Here is an 11,952-nt window from a genome sequence, read left to right as displayed (position 1 = left end):
TTTTGAGACAGGGTCTCCCTGTAGCCCCAGCTGTCCTGGATTCACTATGGACAGCAGGCTGGCCTCGAACTCACAGAGATCTGCCTGCCTCTGCCTCCCAAGTGCTGGGATTAATAGAGTGTGTTACCACGCCTGGCTTCTTTTCATTTTTTATTTTATTTTATTTTATTGTCTTTTCAAAACAGGGTTTCCCTGTAGCCACAGCTAAACTGGAGCTCACTATGTAGACCAGGCTGGGCTTGAACTCACGGAGATCCACCAGCCTCTGTTTCCCAAGTGCTGGGATTTAAGGCATGCACCACCATGCCTAGCTCTTTAATTCTCATTTTGTCTGTAAATTTTGCAGAGTGATTTGAATGATGCTCATCTAAAGTGCATAATGGCAGTTTCCACATGGTGGGTTTTGAGGGGCTTTTCCTTGTGCTTTTCTGTTTTATTATATTCAGATTCCTTCTTATGATGCTTATGTATCAAGTCAGAAAACGACTGTAATCATAATACCCGGGAAGCTGAAGCAAGAGGATTACTATGAGTTTGAGACCAGCCTGGGCTACATGGTGAGTTCCAGGCTAGCCTGGGATACAGAGTAAGACTTTGTCTCAAAAATAAAAAAAATTTCAGGTGTGGTGGTGCACTCGGGAGGCAGTGACTGATGGATCACATGAAGGCCAGCCTAGACGGTCTGCATAGTGAGCTCCAGATCAGCTATGACTACATAGTGAGAGCCTGCCTCAAAAAACCAAAAAACAAACAAAAAACAAACAAATAAATAAAATAAATAATTTTTAAAGGGGGTGGGAGCTGGAGAGATAGCACCATAAGTAGAATGTTTCCTGTACAATCATTAGAAAAACAACACATTAGAAAAACAACAACAACAACAACAACAAAACCCAAACTGGGTGTAGTGACACACATCGGGGGAGGTAGAGACAGGAGGGTTTGCCAGCAAGATAACTAGTCTTGCTATATAGGTGAGCTTCAAATTCAGTGAGAGCTCTTGTCTCAAAATTTGTAGAGAATGATCAAGGAAGATACCCAATGTCAAATTCTGACCTGCACCTGGGCATGCGTTCACATTCACACACACACACACACACACACACACACACACACACGAAAATAAATTAGAAACATAATGACTCAGAGCCTAGGTGTAGGTGTGAGGGTATCATTTATCTTGGCAGAGAGGGAATAACTGATCTTGGGCAGTGTGGCCAGGGCAGGGGTGTCTACAGGAAGCAGGCACACCACTCCTTCAGGCAGGTGGAACTCTGCCGGGCCTCACACTCTGTGGCACCACAACAACAGATGATCCACTTCTGGAACTCTGCCTCATTCTTGTGCATTAGAAGGAACTGTCCCAGCAGGATGTAGGCCTGGGAGGAGGGACAGTGCGGGGAGGAAGACAGAAGGGTTATCAGAATCTGACTCAAGAAATGCCCTTCTCCCAGCTCCCACCATCAGTACTCAGGTGACAATCAAAGTTTGGAGTGTGGCTCAGATGTGAAGGAGACTATCAGTTCCCGAAACCCTGGAGTCCTTGAAAGCAAGCCCCTAGGGAGAGGTGAGGCTTGTCTAGGACTGTCCACTTGCATTGAAATAGGCCTTGTCCTCACACCTTGACTTCCCAGGGACCCTGTAAACGGAAGTTTCTGACTAGGATGGAGCCTGAGAGTCCCCATTTCTAACAGGCTTATAGCTGAGTTGGGCCAATGATGGGGGGGGGGGGCTAGCATACATCTGAACCTCCTTTTAAACCTCTTCTTCTTTTTTTTTTCTTCTCTTTGGTGGTGTGGTAGTATGTGTGTATGTGTACCATGAACCAAACCCCTGTGCCTTGCACATACACACATGCATAGACTAGGCAAGTACTCTACTACTGAGCTACATCTGCAGTCTAAGAAGTTCTCTCTTTGAAATGCACATATATGAAGCCCAACTAGAGTCATTCCCCACCCCATTACTTACTCAAGTGCCGGAGTGTGGGGACTAAAAGTAGGGGACTGCTCAGATGGTACCTCAGCACCACCAACATTCTGGCTGATTCTGCATCGTGGGGACTGCTCTGTCCATAGCAGGACATTTAGCAGCATCTCTGGTTTCTACCTGCTGGAAAGCATGGGAGAAATGCAAGTGCCTGAGAGAGGCAGCCCTGTGGGAACAGCATAGGTGGCATAAAGCATGCTGAACCTTGACCCTCTCGTTCAAGCCTTGGATGGGGGGTGCATCACTGGGGTCTTTCTCTGACTGAACCTTTCAGCTTCTTGGTCTGAGCAGCTAATTACCAGTTTCCCTGTTTTTCCAGTCTGTGGATGGCCAAGGTGGATGGAGCCTTTGCTTTTATGAGCCTATTTAACAAATTCCCTCTTATATTACACATATTCTACTGGTACTGTTTCTGTGGAAACCCCTGATAATACAATTCCTAAGAATGTCTGTGGGTAAAAAAACACATGGATGGAGGATGAATAAGAACAAAGTATAATGGCATAGATGTATGAAAATGCCCTTAGGTGAGCCATTACTCTATATGTTAACATTAAAAATTAGTTGTAAAGACAGAAAGGCTGGAGAAATGACTCAGCAGCTAAGAGCACTGGCTGCTCTCGCAGAGGACCCAGGTTTGGTTCCCAGAACCCTCATGGAAGCTAACAACCATTTGTAGGTCCAGTTCCAGGGCATCAAACATCCTCTTCTGGCCTCCACAGCCATTGCATGACATGGGTACAGTTACATATATGCAGGTAAAACACTCATATACATCAAATAAAAAAAATAAAATGTAAAAAATGTAGAGACTGGGGAGATGGCTTAGTGGGTAACATGAGGATCTGAGTTCAAATTTCCAGCATCCACATAAAAAGCTGGGCATGGTGATGCATGTTCCTGTTAACTCCAACACTGCGGGGTGGTGGGGGGCACAAAGCTAGGTAGATTTCTGGAGCTTCCTGCCATCAGCCTAGCTCCAGATTCACTGAGAGAGCCTGTTTCAAGGAAATAAGGCAGGCTGTGGCAGAGCAGGACACATGATGTCCTGCTCTGGTCTCTGCGTGTGTACCTGCATGCATATACTACATGCACATATACCACACATATACATATACATCATAGCAAGCAAAAATGAAAAAGTTTAAAACACATACATGGACATAGAAGGCATGTACACTAAGTACACTGTGATTCCTAGGCCAGTCTTAGTTTTCTAGCCACTTAGCCTCCCTAGCTTTCACAATTTCTTCACATAGTTATTAACAAGGAACAGAACCATGCAGCCTTAAACTGGCCTAGCCACCTCTTGACTGAGGCTAGAGACTTCACATCATGCTACATAAGTCTCAGGGTTCTGGTTTGGGGCCTTCCAGCCTGATATGAAGGAGATCCAGCTTCTACCCACCCCTTCAAATTCTGAGCCCTTTCCAGGAAAACTTGCTGATGTCTGTTGACTTTCCATTGTGTAAAACAAAGCAAACTTCATCTTAACCAAAGGGAACATATTTTTTCAAAGAAGTGAAATCAAATAAGAGCTGAATCTTAGTCATAAAAGGTACCCAAGCATTGGAGTCTGGAGGTTTTATTTATTTATTTGTTGTGGAGCTAGGATAAAACTCAGGACTTTGCACATACCAGGTAAAGGCTCTACCACCGAGCTACCTGGGGGCTTATTTTCAGCTCTTATAGTTGTTGAAAAGCGAAAGCAGCTACAAATTTGTGATGATTTAAATCTACAATCTACATCTTTATTTTAAAACTGGGGAAGGAGGAGGCAGGGCTATACAGGGGCAGAAAGAGGAAAGAGAGATAAATAATGCTTAAGTCACGTGAAAAATCAAAGGGAAATGTAGTATTTATTAAGTCTACTGAAAATACACATAAATGTGAGCACATGTGTATAGCCAAAGGTTGTATAACAAAAATCACAGTGCCAAGCAAGGGAAACCTCTCTTCTAGTTGTTGGCCAGGGTAGTCCAAGAGACTCCCCAAATTATATAGGTTATGGCCACAGTCCTTGATTGCCTCCCAGAACTTGAGATAAGACCCTATTGCTGAAGACACAACATACTTCAGATAGAGGACTTGGAGTAGTTGAACTGGAACTGACCTGGAAACTGCTTCCCGAAGACTAGCTTCCACAGTATCAGAAGATACTATAGATACTATGCAAGCTTCCAAGAGAGAAAACCAGTCAATGATCCTATCCATCTATAAAGCCTATGAACCACAACAATAACTGGCACCGCAAACTATTGATGCAATAGTGGCACTTTTATCTTGGGGGTAATCAACAGCTCTCTAATTGGACTTAAGGCCCACTCAGTGAGAGGGAATTCATGTGTGGTACTGTAAACATAGTCAAGTACACACGACTAGAGAGGTCATAGACCCTAGGAAAAAAAACCTACTGTCACTTCCCTAGATCAATGTAATTTCTTACTATACTCTAAATATATATCCTTTTATTTATAGACAAGTGCACCTCCCACGACACATCAAAGAAACTTCTTTTTGCAACAGATAGAGACTATTACAAAGTTCCACAACTGGGCATATGTAGAGAATAAGTGACTGTGAGGTGCTCAGCCCTAAGTGATACATCTACAACTCAACCTCTACACCCAAGGCTCAGGGAATATCACCAGTAGGGACGGAAAAAATATAAGAGCCAGAGGGACAAGACACCTGCTGCTAGTTAATACATTTTAGACATGATAAGGAAACTGCAGCAATGAAATCTCCATAGCGTGGTAGTCTAACAACATCTGCATAATGACAAAACAAATTGACATGCCAAGGTGGATAGGGGAAATGTCATCTTGAAGTCCCACCTCAGGATGAAGAACTATAGGCAATCAAAGGATGCTGAGGGAGGTTAGAATCAGTTTTCCCCAGGACTAGCTCCCCGAGAGGTTATCTAATCCCAAGTGGGTAGTCCTAAACACAAATACACATGAACACCCCTAAATGGACTCAGTGCATTATATGTATGCGTATGTAATAATAATAATCAAAAAGGACAAGAAATTGAGAGGGAGTAGGGGACATAGGAGGAGTTGGTAAGGGACTAGGAGGGATAGAAATAATGCAAAGACAATACTCATGTTTGAAATTCTAAAAAATTATCAAAATTAACAACAAAAACCAAAAACCAGTGGCTTAGCATGATCTCATTTCTTATCAGTATCCTTTTACTTTCACTGGTGAATTTTACCATAACGGTTTAAAAATCAACATTTCAAAGCTCTGGCATTCATTTGGTGCTCATTGAGGCCAGGGCTGTGACTATGGAAGGTGCTCAGGTGAGTACAACAGGAGACAGGATGGGAAGAAACATCAATGAGGTTCATAAATAATAACAATAAGTCAAGGATGGGGATTTAGTTCAGCACTTGCCTAGAGAGCTCAAGGCCCTGGATTTGGTTCTCAGCATCAGGTGGGGGGGGGGGTACACAAAATAATAGCAAGTGACATCTTTGAGCACTTTGGCAGGCCATGCTAAAGACACCTGACACGTAGTAATCCATCTGATCTTCATGGGTGCACTGCCCACCTCATTCTCCAGATGGTGTTCTTAACAGTCTGAGAGACTAAGACTACCACCTCTATCTCCTCTCCTCTTCATTCCATATCCCAGCCATGCACAGACCAGTCTGGAGGCAAAGGCAACCCCTGCCTATTTCCGAAGCTGGTCACGGCATCTGCTGGTGTGGTAATCGGAGCCTGAGCAGCCCACAAAGGCTCAGCAGCCAGGAAGCCTTGGAACGCATGGCAGGCAGGACCCAAGCAAGCTTTCCAGGAACATGGCAGGGAGAAGGGCCTCTTTGCCAAGTTGCAACCTGACCCTCCATCCTGGGCTTTCCCTGGGGAGCACAGAGGGAACTGTGCTCTGCCTTCTCACATTATCCTGGAGGACTTCACCATGTTCCCAAGGGAAGAGAGAGTCGTGGGCTCTTGTCATGGCCCTGTTTAATGCCCTTTTGGGTTCTCCACTGCTTCCAGAAAATGAGCTGCTGCAAGGAGGGTGACGTAGAAACAGACACCTGAGCAAGTGTCCCTACCTCCCTATCACCCTGGACAGTGGCCATGGTGAAACCTGGGCCGTGCATCTCTCCCTGTAGCAGCAAGAGGGCTCAAGAGCAGACTTATTCTCTGCTTCAAGCCCAAACAGGGAAACTCTCCCAGGGCCTTCTCCCAAGCTGAGTGAACCACTCTCTTACACACAGCATCTTTGCTAAATGGCAGCAATTTGAATCTGTACCAGGGCTGATCTGTGCAGTTGCCTGGGGTCTTGCACACAGAACAGCCACAGACTCCTTTTAATGTGATGCTGCCACCATCTTAAGCCTTAATACATTTGAACAAAAGGTCTCACCTTGTCATTCTGCATTGGGCCCTGCAAACTAGGGAGCTACTTCTGGTCTGCGCTCATTACAATGTTGAACCTTCACCATGGCACCTGGCCTTGTCAGATGGAGATGGATTGTCTTGGCTCTTCTTGTTCTCAAGCTTCTTGACCTTTCCCCAACCTTCAATCACCAGCTCCCGAGTTCCAGTACTGACTGTGCCTCACATAGTTGTAAGTCATTGCTGTGATGACATAATTTTCTGGTTTCCTATCCACACTCATGCAGAGATGGCCAGTGGCAAGCTTGCAAACCCAGTATTGCTCAGTTACTTGAGGCTTAAACCACTGGGCCTTAATCTACTGCACCACCAGTGTGAATGCTCCATTCAATGGAGGTCCTGGCCCTCCTTTCTCTTCTCTATCCCACAGGGACATGCATGTATTATTAAATTGTTTGTTTATCCAAAATTCAAAATTCAATGGAACCCCTTTTATTCGTTTTGGCAACTCTATGGTTCCTTGCAGGGCTCATATGTCAGGCCATGGAGGACAATGCCAGCACAGAGGATAGAAGGAGCTAGGGCTCTTAGCAGATCAGCCATGGGAACCTGAGAACATGACAGAGACAGCAACTGACAGCCTTGGAGCCTCCAGGCCTTGAGTTCAGCCTTCTGTCCTCTCTGCGAATTACAAGGTAACTTGGGGGGTGGGGGATGGGAAATCCCTGGAATCTGGAGTCTAGGAAAGAGGATGTGGGTGACAGCAGGCAGGCAGGTGTGAGAGAGTGGAGCCTCGCACAGATTCAGGGTTCATAGCTGCAGGAGAAGAGCCTTCCTCATATGTTGCTTTTGGAAACCACTAACAGTGGGGCAGAAGGCGGCCAGCTAGAAAGGATTATGGAAGTGGAAAATCAGCACACACTCACTGAACATCTGACCCTGAAGCCTGTCCGCCCAGACACAAATTTCATCTCTGCTAGCTCATGTGACCTCAAGCAGGTCACAGTGCTCTTTCCGTGCCTCAGCTTCCCTCTCAGTAAATTGGAGATGAAATAGTATATCCCTTAGGACTTAAAAAAACATGTATACACACACATACACATAAGAGAAATGCAGAACATTTTCTCTACTGTGCCCCTCCCAGAACCTCTCAGGAGGATTTAGGCTTAAGGTTATTGTTTGATAGTGTCTACAAAGAGCCCTGAACCAAAGCATACTCTCTGGAGTGTTGAAGTTAATTCCAAGTTTTAGAGAATTCTAGTTATCTCTAACTTATAGGTTGCCTGGTGACTTTGAGTTTACTGAATGTCTGGATTTGTGGTGAACACCATAACATACCCATAGCTGAGAATGCAATCAGTGGTAGAGAGCTTGCCTAGCAGGCACAAGGCCATGGTTTCCATCCCCAGCACTTGGAAAACAACAACAACAAAAAGTCACAGACTGATCATTTTCTCAGAGAAGTTTAGGCAAGCTGTGCTTCTAATCTGAGTGTGGACTCTTGGGCCACATGTAGAAAAACTAGACGAATAGTGCAGACGTCAAATGAGGAGTTCCCACCAAAGACTCAAAGTATTTGAGAAAATGAACCAATTGGGTGGGATGGCAGAAAGAAGTCTTCCCAAAGGAAGGAGCTCTAGGTAGAAAGGACCAGGGTCTATTTCAGGAGTCCCAGGCTGGAAGAGAATCGGTCCATAGATGTTTGTGATTCATAGACAGTCTGGCTTTGTGTTGGGGTGGCAGTGGGTAGGGAGACAGAGCTGGAGCCTGGCTGTGGCAAGCCTGACACCATGCACCTGATGGATTTTTCTACTCACATTGTCTCTACCTGAAAACCCTTCTGCCCCACTGTTAATCTAAACCAGTGCTGTCCAGGAGAAATATTAAACAAGCCAACCACACTTGCAATTTTTCCTTCCAGAAACCACAGCAGTAATAAAGGGGATGAAAACAGATGAAATGGATTCCAATGATGTATTTTACTTTTGTTCATATTTCCAAAATGTTATTTCAACATGCAATCAATAAAAGCATTATTGATGAGGTGTTTCACATTCTTTTCATGGGAGAGTCTCTAACATCAAAGGGCACCTGTTATATTATTAGCTCATCTTCATGCAGACAAGTGCTTAGCATGCACAGAGACCAATGTCTACCATTTTGAATGTAGGTCCTCAGGCCATCGCTGACTGTCCAGTGAACAGCAGAAACAGAATAACCAGAGAGAACAAGAGAACACAGTCCCACATTTACCTTCTGAGCTCCTGATATAGAGATCAGAGGACAACCTCAGTTGTCAGCCCTTGCCTTCCACTTTGTTTATAACAGGGTCTCTTGTCTGCTATTGCATAAGACAGGCTAGCCTGTCGCAAGCTTCCAGCAATCTCCTGTCTCTGCCTCCCATCTTGCTGTAGGAGTGTTGGGATTACAGAGACTTGCTACCATGCCTGGCCTTAAGTGAGTTCTGGGGATCTGAACTCTGGCGTGGCAAGCATTTTATCCACTGAGCCATCTCCCCAGCCCATGTTTTCTTTTTCCTTTTAAGATGAGGCCTCACCATGTTGCCCAGGCTGGTCTTGAATTTGTAGACTCAAATAATCCTCCTGTAGCAATCTCCAAGCTACTGAGACTTCAGACATACGTTCCTATAGCCTGCAAATCAATAGTTTTGGAAGTCATGGTTTAACTATGAGCCATAGACCAGTTCATTCCATAACCAAAGCTCTGGGGAAGCAGAGAAGGGCGTGCACAGCCCACTTCTAGCACTTCAGCCCTGCACAGGGGCAGAAACAGAGGAGGTACTAGATACAGGACTGGTGAGAGCTCAAGATGGTGACACAAAGCCCTGCCCTACTCAGGCCACACCCCTAAAGAGGTGATAAGTCACTGGAACTGATGGGTGGGGACATCCTTGGGGCAAGACGCTTCATTGCTCCCTTAGAGACCTGGGGGCTCTGGAAAGAGCCCGTGACTGAGTGAAGAGGCCAGGCAAGAAGGTGTGAGGGCAGCACATGGGCAGCATTCCATGAGGTAATTAGCAAGGATGCAGAAGGAGCTGAGAGTGGCACTGCCAGGAGCAAGTGTGGCCTCTGAGGTGACGTTTGTTCCCAGTAAGGGCTGAGGACCAGGTCTGGGAGAGAAAGGGAAGAGGATAGATACACCTTAGCAGAGGACAGCAAAGACAGAGGACGGGGTGAGGCTGGGGAAAGATAACCCGCCTGCCCTGTGGGACCCCTGCTGGCAGAGGGTGAAAATCCCACAGGCTGCATTTTTACTGGGTAAACCTGAGACTGCAGCCTGTGGGGATCTCCCTGTCCCAGATGTTCTCATGCTGGCCCTGCCCACAGGTCGTCAGCATCCTGATGTATTTGCTCATCAGGCCCAGCCGGGCCTCCTCCTGGGTTCTTCTATAGGCCCATCCAGGCCATCACTGAATCTTAAGTCAAGACTGACATAGCTGCCTGGGTCTTCTTGTGTTGTTTATGACAGTACAGCCTGTAGCTATTCTAATCCCCCCTGGAGACCTCAGTTAAGGGGCCAACTCCCAGGAGCCTCTGTTCTGCATTTTTAGACTTCATTACTTTATTTGTGCTGTTGTGTTGTACTGCATTTTAGTGCCGTGTTGGGGATAGAACCCAGGTCCTCTCAGGTACGGGGCCAGCACTCTACCACAGAGCCACACCCCTACCATGCCGACCTTCACAGGTAGAGAAGCTCAAAGCAAAGGACAACAGTCACCCTTCCCCTGTGTCAGTGTCATGAATCAGTGGCTCCAAGAATGGGCAGGACCTTGAGGAGAGTGTTGGACACTGTGCTGGCCAAGAGGTCATGAGCATAAAAGAGCTCATGTCTGTGGACTAAGATGCCCACAGGCAATCCCTGCAGTCCTGTCTGTGCAGGCATATTTCGGGCACTTGAAAAACGTCCGTATATTCTTTTATTCATTTATCTCTACCACATCTATCACCCCGACCTACACTCCTTACTTAAAACAGTTAGCCTAGAGAAGGCAAAGCTGAAGGGACAGAAAACACATCACAAGTTGCCAGGAAAAGAGGATGGTGAATACCAGGGTGCAGGGAACAGCTGTTTTGGGGTGGTGGGCTACCCTGTGCCTTGACTGTAGTAATGACTACATGACTATGCATTTGCCAAAATTCACAGAACTGCTGTGTGTGGTGACATATGCCTATAATTCTGGTATTTGGGAAGTTGAGGTAGAAGAATTGCAAGTTTGAGGCTAGCCTGGGCTACCCAATGAGTTACAGGCCATCCTGAGTCCCCCAGCAAGACCCCGTCTCAAAAGAATGAAAAACGCAAAAGTCATAGAACCATGTGATAAAAAAGACAAAATTTGGGCCCAGAGAGATGGCTCAGTGGTTAAGAGCACTGGCTGCTCTTGCAGAAGACCCAGATTCAGTTCCCAGCACCCACATAGCAGCTAACAACTGTCCATAACTCCAGTTCTAGGGGATCTAACATCCTCTTCTGGCTTCCATGGGCACTGCACACATGAGTGCACTTACATACATATAGACAAAACACTCACACATGAAATTAAAATTAATAAAAAAAATCTGGGCATGGTGATTCATGCCTTTAATCCAAACACTCAGGAGGCAGAGGCAGGTAGATTTCTGTGAGATGGAGGCCAGTCTGATCTACATAGTGAGTTCCAGGCCAGCTGGAGCTACAGGAGATCCAATCTTTAAATAAATAAAAAGATAAAATTTACTGTACACACTTGTGCCCTAATAAAAATATGTTTAAAACAACAAGCAAAGCTGAGCAAAAAGGAGACATCTGTAATCATGGAAACACAGTAGACATCAGAACAACAGGTACCTTGCGGGACGGGGTTGGCATTGGCTGAGCAGAGGCTCGGGGGGGCCATCTGGAGCTTTGGAGTATCCAGTCCCTGGATCTTGGTAGTAGGTTCATGGGCGTATCTAGCTATATAAAAATGACTGGGCCCAACACTTCACATTTGTGTGTCTGACACCACAGTAGAAATTTGATGCTTAATCTTCATGGTCAACTTGACTCGATTCAGAATCTCTTGGGAGATTCTAAGCCTGTCTGTGAGGATGCTTCCCGAGAGATTTAACTGAATGAAGAATGACCCATGCTGAATGTGGATGGCAGCATCCCACAGTGGAAGGTCCAGGAGTGAAGGGCCAGGGTGATGGGGGTAGAGCCAGATGACGGCTGGTGTTCCTCTTCTCCCACTTCCTGGCTGATGTCATGGACCAAGCCACCACCACCACCACACCTTCCGCATCCTGGTGGACTGCATTGCTCTGAAATGTGAGCCAAAATATACCCTTCTTCCCCTGATTTTCTTTGCATTAGGTATTTGGCCACAGCAGCAAGAAAAATAACAAATGCGAAGAGTGAAAGAAATGAACCTATCTTTAAAGAAAAGAATGTTTAATTTAAAATTTCTGCCCTGGCAGCCAGGTGTGGTGGCACATGCCTTTAATCCCAGGACTCGGGAGGCAGAGGCAGCTGGTAGTGAAAATGGCAAGTCTGGCCAGGGGAGAAATTTATTTATTTACTTATTTATTTATTTATTTATTTATTTATTTAATATTTTTTTCATTTTGAGAC

At 45.7% G+C, this 11,952-nt stretch overlaps 1 protein-coding gene across 1 annotated transcript in view; it reads right to left on the bottom strand.

Moving 5' to 3' along the window:
• Positions 1–1,201: 1,201 nt before the first annotated feature.
• The window catches only part of Banf2 (barrier to autointegration factor 2), an 11,949-nt gene continuing 1,198 nt past the window's right edge, over positions 1,202–11,952 (bottom strand). The window contains exon 2 of the mRNA XM_008850273.1: positions 1,202–1,379. Coding sequence (XP_008848495.1) covers positions 1,233–1,379 — 147 coding nt within the window. The 3' untranslated portion in view covers positions 1,202–1,232. The remainder of the gene's footprint in view (positions 1,380–11,952) is intronic.

This window comes from Nannospalax galili, unplaced genomic scaffold (assembly GCF_000622305.1).
Source record: "Nannospalax galili isolate Female #2095 unplaced genomic scaffold, S.galili_v1.0 scaffold245, whole genome shotgun sequence".
Lineage (NCBI taxonomy): Eukaryota > Metazoa > Chordata > Mammalia > Rodentia > Spalacidae > Nannospalax > Nannospalax galili.
This window is presented reverse-complemented; position numbering and strand designations above follow the sequence as displayed.